This window comes from Alligator mississippiensis, chromosome 5, assembly GCF_030867095.1.
Source record: "Alligator mississippiensis isolate rAllMis1 chromosome 5, rAllMis1, whole genome shotgun sequence".
In the NCBI taxonomy this organism is placed as follows: Eukaryota; Metazoa; Chordata; order Crocodylia; family Alligatoridae; genus Alligator; species Alligator mississippiensis.
Genome location: NC_081828.1, coordinates 164103454 through 164122688, shown reverse-complemented (window position 1 = coordinate 164122688; position 19235 = coordinate 164103454). Strand labels below are relative to the sequence as shown.

Genomic DNA, 19235 nt, shown 5'->3' with positions numbered 1-19235 from the left:
AATACCCCACCAGTTGCTAGCTTGTAATTGATGGCCTCCTTAACAAATTTTTCAAATGTTTTTCCCCAGGACTGAAGTCATACTGACCAGTCTATAGTTTGCAGGGTCATCCTTCTTCCCTTTCTTGAAGATAGACACCACGTTGCCCCTCTTCCAGTCATCCAGGACAACTCCCAAGTTTCACAACTCTTCAAACAGCTTTACCAATTGCCCTGCTATAAGCTATAAACTCTGCCAGTTCCTTCAGGGCTTCTACTTTTCTCAAAAGTAAAAGTATATTAAGGTCTCCTAAACTTTCATGGATCTATTCCTTCCAGTATTGTCTTGTTGCAAAGCCAGAGACCTTGTATATCTTACGTGAATTACTAGAGGTACTGTGAATCACTTCTTCGTGACTTCAAAACTGAATTATATTTCTGTAACTGGGCTGCATTTTAGGTCTATTCAGAAAATAGCAAAATGGAGGCTTAAACAGAATGCCCTGCTGCTAGCCTATTACAGTACAACCTCATTATAATGAACTCCTACGGAACCACTGTAAGAAAATCTGGTTCTGTGGTAATATTTCTGATTTAAATGCATTTATGTTGTAATAATGTTGCATGCCTCAGTTTTCCCAACTAGCTTGGGGGAGTAGCAGGGAGCGTTTAGAGAGATTGGAGCCATGGCTGCCGTTCCAAGGGACAGAAGACATATTCAGTGACAAAGATGGGAAGAGTCATGTTGACAATTCAACAAGGTGAGCTAAGTAAATATATTTTACAGATGACATGCAGGAGGCATCAAGAGAAGCATAAAACAATGGATAGAGCAGATTGAAAAGCTTAGAATCCCCAAGAGACTGTGGGGAAAAAAGCCGGGCTAACTTTGGGGTATTTAGAGGCTGTGTAGGCTGTATTGGGGACAGAGGTGTTGCTTAACCCTTTGGAGGGGAGAAAGGATTTTGCTTTTCATGCTACAGTTGCCCGATAAATGCCTCTGTTGAAGAGAAGCCATCTGCTTGACTGCTTGGGAAAGGAGTTCACCCACAAGTCCTCTTTGAAGAGGTAAAGTTCTTGTCTCAGGAGCTGTACTGAGGTTCAGTCATGGCTCTAAGGGACAGCCATGGGTAACCAGGGAAGGTCAGGGACCAAATGGTTGAGTCTTGAAGTCACATGAATTCAGAAGCTCATCCCACTCTGGAAGCCACACCTGGCCGGGCTGGAGAAGCTACTTAGAGTAAGACTAGACAAAGTTGGGGGTCCCAAGCAAACAGCTCCCTAAGGGAATTTATGACAACCAAGAGAGAAGGGTTGTTTTGTGAGGGGTTTTTTAAAGAGGATATGCGAGCAGCAAGGATTGTTGTGGGTGATATCTTTTATTGGACCAGCTGCATGACTGATATAGATTTAGACAAGCTGCTGTAAATTACAACTTTTATACCCATTAAAGAAAAGTGTAATTACTGTAAATTTAAGAAACTGTAATATTTTGTATCTGAAATTTTGACAAATGTGTTGTTTATACCAAAAAAAGGTCAGTATTGTTCTTACCTTCCAGAGGTCAGGTGATCCTTCAATTAGTTTGGCTTTCGTTTTACAGTATTTTAAAGCTAAGTGCAAACATTCAGTGCCGTAATCCAGGTCATAGTCATTGCACTGTAGTAATTAAAAATAAGAAAAAAAAATAGCTTTTATACTCTTGAAACATAACTGCAACATCACTTTGTATGTGAAAGAAATTTTTTTATCCTGATTTAACCACACTTTAGGGAGATGTATATATATATAAACACATCATATATTTCTTCTCAAACATGCATGCACACAGAACTCTTCAGTAACAAAGTTCCATGTTAGAGCAACAACCTAGATGTCGAGGACTGGACTGAAGTATACCCATTTCTCAAGTGGCTAGAAGGAACGCTTCACAGTTCAAGTAATGAGGATTCTAGCCAATAAGCTGGATGCAGTAACCTCTGAACTGCAGTACAAAACCACTGGTCTTATCAGTTGAGCACATCTAAATGTTGAGGGCTTGATAAACAAGAATACTAGGACTGTAAAGCTAACTCAGTGTCTCCTTAGCCAAAGTACCCTCAGAGACCCAAAGTAGAGGCTATGGGTTCTTCAAGGAGGTGCTTCTGATTTTTTGAACCTCAGGCTGCCCTGGTCCTGGTATAAACCGAGTGGCCTCTAGTCTGCTCCATGATTCAAGGACCATTTATTAGCTGAGAAAGGATCCACATTCTTCTTTTCCAAACCAAGAGGAGGTGGGGGAAAGGATGCCAGTGGAGAGAGCTTCACTTGGGAAATTCTCAAGTGTCTCCCTGCAGACAAATAACATCCTGAGGAGAGCAAATTAATGACTGAATTAATTAAATTCCTTCTGTTCCCTCTCTTCCACTCAGGTTAGAAAAGGAAAAAGAAAAACAGCTCAATACAACAAAAATTATTTTAAAGAATTAAGCTGGTCAAATATATAAGCAGAAATTGCAATCCAATTCACTTTGTCTTGTTCTCAAATAGCTAAACTGTCAAGACCATTTCCTTTGCTTCTGCTCAGATTTTGTAATGTCTCAATGAAATAAGTATTATTTCAGAAAAATTCATCCAAACACTTATTAATAAATGGAAACGTCTCATGAAATCCTAATTGTATTTTTTACAGTATTTAAAACTGCCCTGTTCATATGGGCAGCCCCAGATCCAAAATGGCTGCCCTCATCAGGTACCTGGCAGCTGCCAGCTCCAGGCCCTTAATGTGGCAGGCACAACCAGTGCCCTGCCACAAGGCCATATGTGGGCAACATGGGCCATGGGTAACACATACCATGTCATGACCTGACCTGAGCTTGACTTGTGTAGCAATGACCTAAGTTGAGTATGCACTGTAAACAGTGATAAGGTACACTAACATAATACAGCAAAAACTCTGTTATCCGGCACCCATGAGGAATGGGGGTTGCCTGATAAACAAATATGCCGGTTAACTGAGAGGCGTCTTTGCCTGGTCGGGCAAAGACGCCACTCCCACCACGTCCGGTGTGTCATTGTGCCAGGGGACAGGCACTGCGCCGCCCCTCCCGTGGCATCAGTGTGCTGGGGGACAGGGAGCGGGGCCCCGCACAGGCTGTTTTGCCCCGGGCCATGGCCCGAAGTGGGGCTCAGTGAAACCAGAAGTCCCACTTCCAGTTTTGCTTCTGCTGCATTGACCGGCATCAACCAGCATGCTGGTTAATGAAGTGCCAGATAACCGGCTTTTACTGTACAAGGAAATGGAAAAGGATTGGTATAGCTCCGAAGCATAACCAAATATAGAAAACTGTGTGTTAAGTATATAATCATGGTTAAACTGTGAGACAGCAGATTTCTCCAAAGCTCAGTGATAAAGCAGAACCAAATCACCAGAAGTCCCCAAGGAAACAGAGAAACCTGGCCAGTGGACCTGTTTTACCTTTAAATCCAAGGTGACATAAGCACTGTGTTTATTAATGTGAACAAGTCTTTGCTATTGTGTATCCTAGTAAGTAGAGACCTGCTTAATTCAGGATTTTGTGGAAATCACAAAATCAGGCCTTGTCCGCAATTTGGGCATTGTTCACAAAAGTAAAAAAAAAATCTTACTAAAATTAAAATGCTGGTTCCCCAGTGGGAGCCAGCAGTCCCCATGACCGCTGCAGCCTGGTCTCACAGCCCACTAACAAGAAGACAGCCACCAGCATAAAGGGGAGCAGCCAAGATGGCAGTTGCCCCCCCCCTTTCCCTTGCTGCTGATTGGCTGAGCAGGCTACCCATCGCACAGCCCTGCCCCCCTCTGCCAATCAGCATCAAGGGGTGGGGCTGCACAACAGACAGCCCTCTTACGTTCAGCAGTGAGGGGCAGGGACACACAATGGGCAGCCCTCTTGGGCAATCTGCAGTGAGGGGTGGGCTCACCATGAGAAGGCCACAAAAATCGCCTCCACGTGCCACAAGCAGGCCACAAAAGTCCCTTTCGTTCACTGCAACGTAGGTACATCCCTTCTAATAAAGTTTTCAAACTGCAACTGGAATAGTGTCGCTGGTCATCAGTCTTACTCCCAAACTTGGAGTAACAAAAAGTTGCTGATAATGCTCACAATAACATGCAAAGCAAAGATATTTGACTAAGTTGTGAAAGGCTAAGTGAGAGAGACACTATAGTGTTTAAATCTGTAACTTGGTTTAAAAATATTGTGCAAGTGGTAGCTTTACTGAGATTTCCATATGCAAAAATTGAAGAAACTGGACCTCTCCAAAATAGCAACAGATAATTCCGTATCATTTCTCTCCTCTGCCTGTTACGATTTGCAGAAAACCATAATTATGTTGTTTCCAACATAATCCCTTTAGCAACTAAAAAGAGAATGCCTCTGTGTTCTTTTTCATTAAGTTAAAAGGCACTAGTTCTTTTGGCCTTCATAATCATTAAAAGATATTAAATGCATTTGTGAGATCAAATGGGTAACTTCTGGAATCTATTCCCAGTCCAACCCATTTAATTTGAAAACAACAAAAATTCTCAGGGTTTTTTGTTTCATCACTCTTAAAGTAGAGCATTTCGTTTTAATTTTAAAAGTTATTTGTGCTTAAGAGCTGCTCTGATATGTACTTCTATATTCTTATTGCAATGTTCTTTTGTATCTTTTAAAAATAATTATTGATCCTAGAATTCCCATACATATGACAATTATAACACACACTTCCTTCAGCTCTGAAAATAAAAGCCACCAATTGAAGATCATTCCTATGCTAAGATCATTAAGACATGCAAAATTAACCAAGCCTTTCTGATTTTTGTTCCTGTTCCTTGCAAACCAAGCAAGTTTCCATTGCTGAAGTGCCAGAGTACATATTCTGAAGAAAAACAATTAGTCACTGTCAAGAACATTTTATTAAGTTAAAAAACAATGTAGACACATAGGATCGCATCAAATCTCTAACTGGTTTGTGTTACCCTTTGTCTCTTTTATTTTGTTTTTTTGTCTGTGCTTTTTTCAAACATGCCTTTAACAGATGTGCCTCATGTTCATTATCACAATATGCAGAAAGCAGCACTGAAGCTGATACCAGCATGGCAAAAACACCAGAATCACAGCTAGCCCTAGAAGACTCAGCCAGCAGCAAGGCCTAAGGGAAAATGGGGAAAACCAGAAGGAGCAAAGAAAATGAAGGAAAACAGTTATAGTAGGAAGCAAAGACATTACGACATTAAGGTAAAAAACAACAAGCTATATTTGAAAGGTTTGTCTGAAATGAGAGTCAAATTCATTATTTATCATTCTAAAATGGTACTGCATAAATCCAGCACCTATGTGGTGCTACTCAAGTAGAGGAGTGACAGAATCCAACAGTAAGACTAACTGGTTTTCTGTGTGTGGTTAGTTAGGAAAGCAGAACTGGAACAGCCCCCCTAGCAGAGTACAGTCCTTTGGTATTATAGGTAACCACAACATAATCCTGCTCATGAATTGGTAAAGCTCCATTTTTAAACTAGTTATATTGCTCCCACTATTCCTACTGAGAAGCAGCTGTTGGTCTCTCTGTTGAAACAACTAAAAAGATGTCAATTAGTGTCACCTATAGCAATGATTTTATGATGTGAATACCTTCCCTCTACACTCACACTCTCTACTACGAGCAGGTACATAAAAAAACAAAAGAAAAAGCATACGTTTGTAGAACTCAGTGTCAAATAATATCTCCTTTAGGACAAGAACTCAGAAATGTATATGGATGCTAAGAACGACTTGGACGAGGGGGTGGAAAGCACACTGTCCAAGTTTGCTGATGCCACTAAGATGTGGGGCGAGGTAGACACACTTGAAGGGGGAGAGAGAGGCTGCAACTAGATTTAGACAGACTACAAAAGTGGGCGGATAAGAATAGGATGGGGTTCACCGTAGACAAATGCAGGGTGCTGCACCTTAGGAGAAGGAATCCACAGCATACATACAGGCTGGGGAGTTCTCCTCTTGAAAGCACAAGAGGCAGAAAGGGAACTTGGAGTCATTATTGACTCCAAGATGAACATGAGCCGCCAATGCCAGACCGCAGCCAGCAAGGCCAGCCATACCTTGTCATGCATCCAAAGGTGCATCTCAAGCCAGTCCAGAGAAGTGATACTCCCCTTCTATGTGACTTTGGTCAGGCCACAGTTGGAGTACTGCATCCAGTACTGGGCACCGCACTTCAAAAGGGATGTGGCCAGCTTGGAGAGGGTTCAGAGGAGGGCCACCCGCTTGGTGAGAGGGCAGAAGGACAGGCCCTATGAGAAGAGACTGAAGGACCTGAACCTGTTCAGCCTCAGCAAGAGGAGGCTGAGGGGGTAGGTGGCTGCCTACAAACTCATCAGGGGGGATCAACAGCAAATAGGTAGAGTCCCTTTCTCCCCAGCACCACCTGGGGTGACAAGGAACAATGGTCATAAGCTGATGGAGAATAGGTTTAGGTTGGAGATCAGAAGGCAATATTTTACAGTTAGGGTGGCCAAAATCTGGAACCAACTTCCCAGGGAAGTGGTCCTCGCCCCTACCTTGGGCATATTCAAGAGGAGGTTGGACGATCACCTGTCTGGGGTCTTGTGAACCCAGCATTCATTCCTGCCTGTGGCACGGGGTCAGGCTAGATGATCTGTTCAGGTCCCTCCTGACCCTAGCCACTATGATACTATGAACATAGATTTCAATTACAGAATAAGAAAAATCCATAAAAGATAGAAGCCCCTCTGTTTCTGAACATCAGCCAACAGATTAATTTAGGATGGCTAGAAAGAAACTTCCTGAAGGGGCAGGATATTCCACAACTGTCTGTTTTGGCCATTCTCTTAAAGTCCTTAAATGCAAATACCATGGAAGAAGCATGTAAAATTAAAGGAACCATGAATACAATCCTGTAGCAAGGGAGGTGCCAGCAGTGCAGTGGCACTGGGCACTCTTGCACAGGAGGCACCAAATCAAGTAGAAATAATATTACTTAGTAGCACTGGGCGGTGCTCTGCACATGACTTGCACTAGGCACTAAAATGGCCAACTATGGCTTTGCATTAATATGATCTTGTATAGAGGAATAACTGCTGAAACAATGGGAAAACCAGAACAGCTCTGCTTCCTTGTAGATGTACAGGAAAATCACAATTATCCAGAAGAGGTCAATTGTCCAAAATTACAATTTCTTTGATCCCTCTTCTCATTAACACTGAAAAACAAAACAAAAACAAAAAAAATCAATACAGATGATCCCTTCACTAATATCTGTGCGATGGTACTGTGACTGGGGGTGCCCTGTGACATGGGTATCGGTGTGGGGGGTGCTACCTACACATATGCTCCTGAGTTCCTGGGAACTTGTTGCTCTCAGGCTGTCAAACCTTTTGTGATTTTAAAGAGCATTTTCCCATAAAACCACTCAGTTTATTCTTGGGCCCCAGCTTCTCCTTCCCCAAGGGGCTGGGTTATCTGTGCGCTGCTCAAGATCTCTGGCTCAGATTACTGCCTTAAAAAGACTTTCCCTAGAGGTGATGAAATAAAGGGGCCCTTGGACCAGGGTTGAGCATCCCTGCTCTAGGAGGTTTAAACCATTCTAAATTGGCTTGTACATCTGGACACTTGTAAACAGCATTTAAATTGATTTAAGTGTTATATCTGTCCACACCCTTAGGGTGCAAACACTACACATTCACTCCAGAATATTTTCCATCTACTCTAGAGAAAAAATGGAGCAAGCATGTTACAATTTACTCCAAAGGAAATGCTGATTTCTTTTTATTATATTATTTATATTTATTATTATTATATTTATTATATTATTTATTATTATTAATAATGATAATTATTTTTTATTTCCTCAGAAGCAAGTTACACTGATGTATGTGTCATAAATCCACTAGCATTGTCAGTTTCATTCAGGACTAGCCATTTGCTCAATGTAAACTATTTGCTCCCTGCCACCTTGTGGCTAGCACTGTAATAACACCTAATTCAGGCAGCCAACTCAAAAGCAGTGGTCATGAGATCACTCCTTACTAGAGTCATCTTACTGCAGAATAAAATTGCATTACTCCAGAATAAATATACCATGTGTCCACATTCTTATACTGTTAGAAGAGGTAAACTTTCAAAACTGATTGAATTGTACAATATTTGCTAAGTCTTACTCAGACTAGAGACCAACAAAAAGAAGTGTGTGCATTACCTACAAAAAAGTAGGACTGATTAAATATCTCTACACAAATTCAATACGTCTTCTGTACATACATGGATTTGGGGGTTGGGGGTGAATTAAAGAATTTGCCATTTTTATCAGAGAAGTTACAATTTTTAAACAGAAAAAAAACAGGATCCCTGCTGATCACTTTCTTCTCTAGGTATTTCAAATAGCTTTCTTGAGGACCTGCTTGATGAACTTTCCAAATATTAAGGTTAGACTGACTGGTATGAACTTCCTCAGATCTTCCTTTTTTCCTTTCTTGAGATGGGCACTTAAAGATGAGCACTATATTTGTTCTTCTCCAATCTAAGAACTCATCTATCTTCCAAAAGTTTTCAAAGATAATAGCCAATGGCTCTGAAATTACCTCAGCCAATTACTTCAGTTCCCTAGGGTATATCCCATCTGGCCCTGTTGCTCTTCCACTGCTTTAGACTGTTTATATCCTTCCCTGTGTGTTGACAACTGAGCTCATCTGGTAACTGCATTTATTCATGAAGACTGAAGTAAAAAAGGCAGTAAATACTTCAGGCTTCCCTGTATCATCCGTAACTAGACTGCTTTCTGCAATCAGAAAGTGACCTACACTTTCCTTGGTCTTCCTCTTTCTTCTGAGATACTTGCAGAATCCCTTTTTAAAGATTCTTACATCCCTTTTACTCATATTCTCACCAAGGCACCAGATCTTGCTCCAGACCTAGATGCTAGCTGTGTCCCCTCATAAACGCGTCATCATTGAACCAAATAACATGGATTAAACTTCTGAGGTTCATTTACCTCAACAGTATACATCATCTGCTTACAGTACCCCCCTGCTGTCTCCACTGAACAGATCCCCAAGTGTAAAAAAGAATGAACATCAATCCGACATCAATACCAGAAAGACAGAAAACCTGTGGCAGAACATCGTAACCTCCCCTGACAGTCCATCACAGACCACAGAGTCCCCTCTGTTTCTGAACATCAGCCAACAGATTAAACAGATTAAACAGAGTGACTGTTTTTAGGCAACAACATTTTAAAAATAAAATTGATTAGAAAAATCGCAGAACAAGAAATCCTCCATAGACTGGATTACATCAAGTATGGTCTAAACTGGGTGCATCTACATGTACTATTAATATACCTGAATTTACTGCACAGAAAGTTAAGGCTCATTTAATGCACTCCCAGGCACATGTCTACGCATGCACCCAGGTCAGGAACAAATTGTGCCTGGCAGGAACAGCCCAGTCCAGAGCTGCTCCTGCCCTGCATCCAGGGGGAACTCCAGGCTCTCCTGGGTGCCAACCCCAAGGGCTAGCAGGGAACACAGGGTCCAGTCCCGACCTCCGCCAGGTGGGAAGAGTTGTGCCAGCTACAGGGGCAGCTATCTCTCCGCCATGTGGGGATTGGGACCTGTCCCGATCCTCACATGACTAGGAGACCTGTGCTGACTGCAGAGTAGCTGTCTCCCTACCACATAGGGATCAGGACACAGCTGCCCCGGCAGAAACTCCCCATGCAACTCCCCCCGCATCAAGACTTAGCCAGGCAGCAGCAGGCCCCCTGCTGCCTGCAAGCAATTGCTCCTGGTCAGCACCTACACATGCAATACAGCACATTAGTTAATGCACCATTTAACAACCTTTATGTGTTGTTACTAGCAAACAACACATTAGACTAATTTAATACACAGTAAGTCCCGTGCACATGTAGATGCTGATGCATTACTGTGCATTAGATTAGTCTAATGCGTAGTTACGTATCTTGTGTAGACGCACCAACTGAGACTACATTTTCTTATCCCTGGATTAATTTTTATAAGCCCTATGTCCTCCAGTGGGTTAACTGCTTTATCTCTCCTACCCACCTTGCCTTTCACAGCAGGACCCCCCTCTTTTCTCCTCCTCTTCCCTACCTTTTGTATTCTAATCACTGCTTTTTCATTAGCAGCTCTGTTTCTTAGAGTCTCTTCACAGCATCTGATGAAGTAGACCCTCTTCTTATGAAAGCTCATGCTATACATCTCTGACTTCATCCATAAAGGTGCAAATCTACCCTGTCTTCAGACTTCAAAAGAACAGTTCTCTCTCTCTTTTACATCCCATGCCAGTTGTATTTCAAATCATGCCTTGGCCAACCTGCTTTCTCCCAGGGTTCCCCCCACACCCTCCCAGAGTGTGGGGGACCCGGAAGTGGACCAGAAGTGATTCTAGTCCACTTCTGGGTCCACTGCCAAGCACGTGGGGGGCCCCCCACACGCTCCTGTGGGATGCTCCATTCACCCCACTCTCAGCATTCACAAGCCATGTCTCATACCTCAAAGTATGTAGAAAAAACATTTAAAGCTATGTCTATAGCTGAATCGTTGATTTTCCAAATCGGAATTGAATCTTCAGATTCAGATTCGGCTGAATCGAATCGGGAAAGTGATCCAAATCAGCAAATCGAATCGCTGTCTACCGAATCAAGCCAAATCCAAATTGAATACAGCCCACTTCACACACCCCTAATAGTAACAGAGAGTAGCTTTAGACTACACAAAGAAGGGGATCTCATTCTGGTTGTGACAGGGCTCAAGAAGACTTCTTATAGCTTGACTAATTTAATGAAAGTCAAGATGCAAACTATTTGACATAAGTAGATTTTGCCATATGAAGAAAGTGGTCTTTTACATAATATAAATGGAGAAATGGGAGTTCCTCATGAGTTTTCCCTGGTAAGGCTCAGAATAATCATAACTGTGGTTACTACAGACCTCAAAGAAAAACTAAGGGTAGACACAGATATCATTTGACATCTCATCTGTACTGCCAGAAAATTTTTTATAGCGGCACAAATGCTGTGCAAAATATGTCAATTCCCTTTGTCACTCTGAATAAAAGGAAAATCAGTAGTGCAATACATGGTGAAAAGAGAACTAGCCTGAACTACACCTGTGCTTGGGGCAATTAACTCCTAGGAAAGATTGCCCATGTCCCAGTGCATAATAATCAGGTAGGATTTTGACTGGTCATTCTTGAACTGTGGACATCAAGCTTTCCATGACCAGTGTTTGGTCAGTCCTCCAGGCATCCCACAGGCACTGCTCCATGCCACCATCACCGCTGCCCCAAAAGCCATATGGCAAATGGCTACTCTGTCTGCAGCCAAAACTCTATTGCGCCAACCTACATTGCCTGCACTTGACCCAATCCATACTGTTCCAGGCTAATTTGAACTGTGCGTGGAGTGGTCAGGTAGGTAAAGGAAGTACCCCTGCTTCTGGGTTTCCATAATGCTGCGTACTCTGAGGATGCTGCCCAGTGTCTCTACAGCTTTTAAAAAACACTTTTAAACAACACTTTTTCCCAAGATATTTATCAATTTCATTCCATTGGTGGTACTGGACTGAGTCAGGGCCTCACTGATTTGGGCTTGCAGGGCTTGCTAAGTGGGTAGAGGTTATACCACTGCTTCTGCAGTCCTGGGTGGCTGTCCTAGGTCTCCACATGTTTTAAACATCACTTTTTCCCCAAGCCTCTGGTCAATTTCATTCCTTTCCCAACCACTGACATGGGTCCCTTAAACAACTTCCCAAAGCACCCAGCACCCTGAAAACTCAGAGCAGGAGTTTTTCTTCTGGCCACCACACCATCCTGACCCTTTAACCAGCTGGCCCCTGTTCACACCCAAATCAGCCTGTGATACATTGAACCCTGGTACATTGCCAGAAATTGAAATAAATGAACGAGTGGCTTGAAGAAAGTACTGTTTAAAACCCATGAAAGATTTGAGAGCCCCAGAGCACCCAGCTTCCAGGAACCCCACCCCCACACATACACACATCTGGGCACCCCCAATCAAGGTACCACCATGCAGATTTTGGTGAAGTGCAGAAATATTCTTTATTGAACTCAATTAATCTTTACTGAAAACAATGGGAGTGAGGAGGATCAGAAAAATTGCAAAATTCCTTTTCCTTGGAGTGCAGCCAATCGGGGTCTTCCTCTCCTGCTTGGGTGGAAACTAAGACACATCACTGATGCATGCTGGGCTGGGTATTCACTACCACCCCCTGCTGGCAGTTTGAAAGCATGGCAGTGCCTAAAAAAGGTAACTGTTCCATGTGGAGTCCTTGGCAGCGTACCTGACAACACATCGCAACCAGGACAAATGAGAGCCAGTTTTCAAATCAGTGACATTCTTGGAGAAGTTCAAATATTATGTCTGTCTGCACACTTAGGCTCTACTTTAAAACAATGTATGTGAGATTAGAGTTGAATGGGGAAAGGTAATTATATGTTTTAAAATATGTTTTCATTTCCATTCAGAAAGAAAAACAAACTTTTAAAAAATTCTCAGGCAAAGGGAACTGATCCTAAAGTAGTCCAAACAGTTTGAACTTCCTTCCATATGAAAATAAAAATAAAAAACCCAGAACAGAATAGGACAAGCAGAATGCATGGGAAATATACGTATTTTTTTTAGATAAAACCAGCAACAACTTAATGTTTATTGTATATAAGGGAATATGTATAGGTCTACATTAGGACAGCCATGTTTTATCAATCATGAAGACCTAATGGTTCCTAGATAGTTTATCAGCATTTTCTTCCTCCTCTCTTAGGTTGGTTTTTATACTTGGATTACACAGAGCGAAACAATTCATATTCCACAACTGGATACTATCATGCAATTAATTTGTTTGCCAATGAACTCCCATATGTATATTCCTATATAATATAAAGTGTAATGACCCCAACAGCTACAAACTGAAGTGAACTTATTTGCCTTTACCACACTACCAAGTATATCCCTCCTCTTTACAAGGAAAAATAGTACTTGCAGGTGCTAGAAGATTTTCTTCTTTTGCAATCCCTCACAGTTGAGGATTATCATCTTCCATGAATGTCTCATCTCTGGGTCCAAAGATGGCTGATGAGGCCGATACGGGATTGACAGACTCTGCTCTAACTCAGGCATGTGTTTCTGTGGCTCTGGATTCTCAATTCGGTCAGCAAAATGCTGTTTCTGAGGCTACTGTTTTTCTGTCTCCTGTTGTCATCGTGAGGTTTCAAAGTACTAAGACCCTTGCAGCAGACTCTTCCTCCATTTGGGGTGATCCTGGGTGATAGTCTTCCACAAGTTGATGTCAATGTTGCATTTTTCAAGTTGGCCTTGAGAACGTCCTTGAAGCACTTTCTCTGCCCTCTTGAACATGTGTCTCAATTGAGCTAGAAGAATACAACTTGCTTTGGGAGTCTGGAGTCAGACATCCGGATGATGTGGCCAATCCAACAAAGTTGACGTTGGATGAACATCGCCTCAACGCTCATAGTGTTTTCTTGTGAGACTATGTTAATATTGGTGCATCTATCTTCCCACTGGATTCAAAGGATATTCTTCAGGCAGTGTTGATGACACTTCTCTGACAAGCGGAGGTGTCTCCTGTACAATGTCCATGTCTCAACTCCATACAGTAAAGGCAGGGATCACAATTGTTTGATAAACCATGAGTTTGGTTTCAGATCTGATGTCGTGATCAAACACCGTTTTTCCTCAGGCACCTGAAGGTTGTACTTGCATATTTGAAGTGATATTGGATTTCTTTGATGTCAGCCTTCTGCAAGAGGTGGCTTCTGAGGTACAGGAAGTACTAGACTTTCCCCAGTCTCACTGTGAATCTGAATTACCAGAGGTGGGAACTGCTCATTAAGAGCTTGTTGATGGAAGACCTTAGTCTTCTGAAAGTTAATGTGGTAACAGTGTGGTAAGGAATAATCGAGAAGAGTGTTGGAGCGATGATGCAGCCTTGATTAACTTTGTGCTTAATTCCCATCTGAACCTCAAAGGGATCTGTGATAAATCCGTTACTGAGAACCACTGCTCACATTCCATTATGCAGCAGGCAAAAAATGATGATGAATTTCAGTGGGCATCTGTACTTCATAAGAAGCCTCCACAGCATTTCTCAGTTGACAGTCAAATGCTTTTGTGAAGTCAAAAATGGCCATGTGAGGGGTTCATGGTGTTCCCACCATTTTTCCAACAGCTGCTATGCTGTGAAGATAATGTCAGTTTTGCCTCTTGATACCCTAAATCCACAGTGAGATTTCAACGGAAGCTCCTCAGCAAGCAGAAGATGGTTCAGGAAGGTTCTCACAATGATCTTTCCTGCGTTGGACAGAAATCATTCTCTAATTTCCACAGTTAGCCTTGTCTCCTTTCTTGAAGACTGTCATAATCATGGTGTCCCTGAGGTCATCTGGGACTTGCTCATCATTCCAAATCCTTAATATGAGCACATGGGACTATGATGAGAGCTCCTCTCCCCTTCTCCTCCCCCCCTACTTGAAGATTTCAACAGGGATGCCATCAGATCCAGGTGCCTTGTCATTCTTCATCTGCTTGATAGCTTTCCTCACCTCTTCAAGGGTTGGAGGTCTGAGATAATCTCTGACTAAGTGTTGCAGGATGGAGTTGAGAACACTCTCATCAACAACAGTCTTGACTGAGGAGGTCTTCAAAATGCTCCTTCCAACAGGCATTGATGTCTTCCTTTTCCTTGATCAGGTCTTCTCTGTGCTTAGGTCTCAAGGGGGTTGGTCCCTCAGTGCTTGGACCACAAACAACTTTGCTGGTATTAAAAAAACCATGCATATCTACTCTTGGATTTCCCAGTCCTTCTCATCAAACCAGTCTTGATGTTTCCTGGTACAGAATCCAGATGTCTCTTTGCATGTGCTGATGATGATGAGCTTGAAGGTACTCTGAGTGCTCTCTGACAGTCTCCCGTTATTCTTGATTGGAATTCACCAATTTTTCTTTGAGGCACTGGTGGAAAAGGTCTTGCTTGACTGGGTTCTTGAGCCCTTCGATGTTGATCTTCCATCTGCATTACTTCTGCTGCAGCCATCATTTGGGAGCCAGTTTGAGTGACATAACCAAGCACATGAATCTGATCAGTCCAGCAATTATCAGCTCCTAGCATAGCATGGGTAATGCGGACAATTTTGCAATGTGAGGCACAGGCAATGATGTAATCAATCAGATGCCAATGTTTACATTACAGGTGTTGCCATGATGTCTTGTGCCTGTTTTTCTCATGGAACAGTGTGTTGATAATGTTGAGTCCATGTTCTGTGCATTTGGCCAAGACAAGGATGCCACTGGAGCTAACCTTTCTTACTAGGAAAGACTAAAAGATACCTTTGAGACAGAAAAGATTAGAATTGTTATTCTGCTTCTCCAGTTATAAGCTGCCTTTGTTGGGTAGGGCAGCTGAGCCTTTGTTAGGGAGGGCAGCATATAAATCATGTAAATAAAATTCAGCAATTTATGAAATTTAAGTTTTATTAAAAGTGCCACACACACACACTAAAGGGCTTCTCAATGTATCAGAAAGACCACCAGAATCTTAACACATCAATTTAAATGGTACAATAAAGTTTTTCAAATACAAAATTATAATTAACAACTACATTTTTAAGACAGGCAGAAATATGCTACCTCTAGGATTCTAGCTAGTAAGACACTAGCACTGGCTTGCAGCACCATACATAGTCTATTTATATTAGGTGGTTATTTTCTTTTTTTTCCAGCTCCTAACTAATCAATTATCACTTTTTGATGCATAGCATTCCATAACAGACTTGATGAGAGGCAGGAAAGACCACACACATACATACACATGCACATCCTTTAAAAGGTGTTAATATGCTACACACCAACAAATTTTATGCAACATGGATTTAGAAGACATAAGAAATTACTACAAAAAATTATATGCAAAATTCAATTTTACATATTAGAGCTTAACAAAGTCTCCCACTCTACCTCTCTCTCTCTCTCTCCCTCTCTCACATGCACCCTTTCCAAGGCTGCACATTAAATTCATGTGAAAAAGTTTCAGATATGACTAAAGTACCAGACCACAAAACTGTATATTAATTTCATATACTGGATTGCATCCTACTTTACCTTTATACATCTAAGTGGCACCGACATAGCTACTTAAACTGAGTTTTTGCTACTTATGCCCAATTTAGATTATAATAATATTGTAATATTAGGTAAGCTCCCAAACTTTAGTAGCAGGAAAACCACAGTTAGCTAACCTCTGGCTCTTTATCTGTTTTATCTAATGTACATTGAAAGGAAAGTGCAGAAAAGCCGTTGGGACCAGGGCCAGGGCCCACTCTCTTCCTGGGAAGTATCTATCTTACTAAACCACCTTCCCTCTACTCTACTCACCTCTTTCTAGCCCTATGTCTTCCCCCTGCAGCTATCCAGTGGATCACCCTCAAGGAGGGCTACAGTACACTGGGAAGGTTTAGCCCAGGGGTGTCCAACCTTTTTTGAATGTGGGGCCAAATCACAAACTTTTTATCACCCAGTGGGCTGGCGAGCCACATTCAAAGACATCACAGGAAGTGGTACCATATCAGGAAGTGATGTCACGTGACCTTTGACACCAATGAAGGTGCAGGGGTTGACATGGTGCTGGTTGACATGGTATGCATGTCCAGGTTGACATGGTGCTGCAGGAGCCGCTTGGCTAGAACTGGGTTGACCTGGTGCTGGAGAACTGTAAGGCCAGGCCGTAGTTAACCTGGGGCCCGCCCAGCCTGCCAGTGCCATGCCCAGGTTGACATGGTGCTGCAGGACCCGCCTGGGCAGAACCAGGTGGGCACTGGCCAGGAAAAGCAGCATGCAGCTGAAGCTGGCTTCCCATGTGCTGCTGGGGATGGGAGGAGGCCGGCCAGGTCTGCACCGGCCAGCAGAAATGGCAGCGGAGCCGTGCGCTGCTCGGGACTGACCGGTGCAGGCTCGTCCCGTCCCAAGCGGCACACGGCTCTCCCGCCACTTCTGCTGGCCGATGCAGACCTGGCTGGGCTCCTCCCGTCCCCAACAACACATGAGAAGCAGCCCCCTTAGGGCCTTGCGCGCGGGCGGCTGAGCTCGGAGAGCCGCAGTGCCCCAGGGGGCGGGGGGGTGTAGACTGGCTGGGGGAGCAGGCACTGCCTTGCTGTGGGACAGGGCAGGGCAGGTGGGCTGGCTTGAGGGGGGGGGTGAGGAGGCAGGCACGAGCCAGCACTGCCAGTGGCCACTGCTTAGCCTCCCGTGCAGGGCCGCTCCCCTGGGCCCTGCGGGGGTAAGCAGCTCCCCTCCCCTCGCTGCCGGCTAGGGCCCACGGGCGGGCCCTGCCCGCCTCGCCATGGTTCCGCACTCCGCAATGCTCCCTGCCTGCCTCACCGCGCTCCCTCCGTGCTCTCTGCCCGCCCCACTGCCACCGCTCCACACCCCGCCTCGCCGCCACCGCTCCGCATACCCTGCCTGCCTCGCCGCCACCGCCGGCTCCATACTCCATGGTGCCATGGCTCAGTGCTGCCACCGCCGCCACAGGCCAGGTAAAATGGCTTGGCGGGCTGCATGGCGGCCCGCAGGTCATATGTTGGACAAGCCTGCTTTAGCCCATGGTCTGGTGGTTAGAGCACTTTGCAGGAAAATAGGAGTTGTAGGTTCAAATCCCTTCTGGATGAGACAGGCTTAAAACCCTGGTCTCTGTCCCTTAGACAAGTATGACAACTATCAAGTTATTGAGCTAAAAGCGAGAGCCAGCCTCCTTCATTTTATTTCTAGCAAGTAACACATACCTAAGTGATACCAGTCTGCCACAAGTGGATACAGAACTTAAACTGTACATAAATACAGAAATAAAAACTACACAAGTGCTATTTAAGTATGTAAAAATGATGTAGGATTTAGCCCATGCTGACTAAAATACGTGTGAAATAATTCATAGAGGCTGATATGAATACTGTAATATGTCACCATCATATGATAAGATGATTAAACAAGTAAGTGAGCTTTCATTTAAAGATTCAAAAGCTCAGCATCATGAGTCATTATTATCATTGGCAGCCATCAGTCCCAGCAGACCATGGGGATTATGCCCTTGGTAGGTTACTGGATACCACCACAGCTTCTTGAGCGGCTGAAGAGTCTGATGTCCAGTATGCAGACTCACCAGCAAGCTGCACATACAAACTCAGTTTGCTTGCACCAGCAGATCAAGTACCATTTTGTCTTGATTCATTATAGTGTATACTCAAATCTGTCTGCCTACTTCAATTTAATATGTGACCTTTAAAAAGGAAGGTAATGGACCTTCAGTGTTTTTACATGCATCTATTCCCACACAATTAATTCACAACCTAAAAATCTCAGCTAGAAGTTTAAATATCCCATTTTACCAGAGTGGATAGCAAACTCCAATTCATCTTATTAAAACAGAACTTAGGTAAATGCATTTGGCTCAAGTTATCTCTACTTCTGTCCTCTTCCAACTATACAGTTGGTCCAACAAGAGGTAATCGCAAAGAAAAATCTTTGCCAATCATATTTCCTGGACCAGCACATCTACAACACTACAACCTACTACAATTTTGGATGTAGGCACCTAATTATGTAGGGTTACCATATTTCCAGGTCCAAAAAAGTGAACACCTGTCACTGGGATGTAGAGAATATGATGGGGGGAGGGGGGGCTGGCTGCCCCTCACTCCAGAGCAACTGACCCCAGCCCTGCCAGTACCCCTCACTCCCAAACAGCAGTACCCTGCCCCCCGCCCCTTGTGGTGCCCCTCACCCCTGACCCGCAGCCCCTGCCCCACAACCTGCCGGTGCCCCTCACTCCCAAACCATAGCCCCCTGCCGCCCAACCCCCCAGCTCTGCTGCCCAAGCCAAGCAGCTCCTGCATTGCAAGCGTGCACCCACCCTCTCTTACACTCTCACTCTCTTGCCGGAGCCCACGTGGGGAGCACGTGACCCCCGACAGCCAATCAGCCTGCCTGCTGCTCCCAGCCCAGAGCAGCCAGACCCGGACAGCAGAAAACCCAGATGTTTCCTCTTATTTTAAAAACAATTCCTGTCATTTGCTGAGTATCTTATACCCCATGATTTCAAGTATAAATTATTTGGATCAGAGTCTTTTATGGCCGGCGTGCTTATAAAACACTTGGAGCCCTCATCTCAGTTGGTGCTACTAGAACAGGTGTTAC

The 19235-nt window shown here is 43.7% G+C and overlaps 1 protein-coding gene across 11 annotated transcripts in view; it reads right to left on the bottom strand.

Moving 5' to 3' along the window:
• Positions 1–19235, bottom strand: part of CRPPA (CDP-L-ribitol pyrophosphorylase A) — a 222658-nt gene that overhangs the window by 157235 nt on the left and 46188 nt on the right. For 9 of the 11 annotated variants that reach the window (XR_009462635.1, XM_059728956.1, XM_059728955.1 and 6 more), the window contains exon 4: positions 1533–1637. The exons of the other annotated variants lie outside the window; for them this stretch is intronic. Coding sequence is in view for 8 of the 9 variants with exons in the window: in XM_059728956.1 (XP_059584939.1) it covers positions 1533–1637 (105 nt within the window). In the remaining variant the exon portion in view is untranslated. The remainder of the gene's footprint in view (positions 1–1532; positions 1638–19235) is intronic. 11 annotated transcript variants of the gene reach the window in all.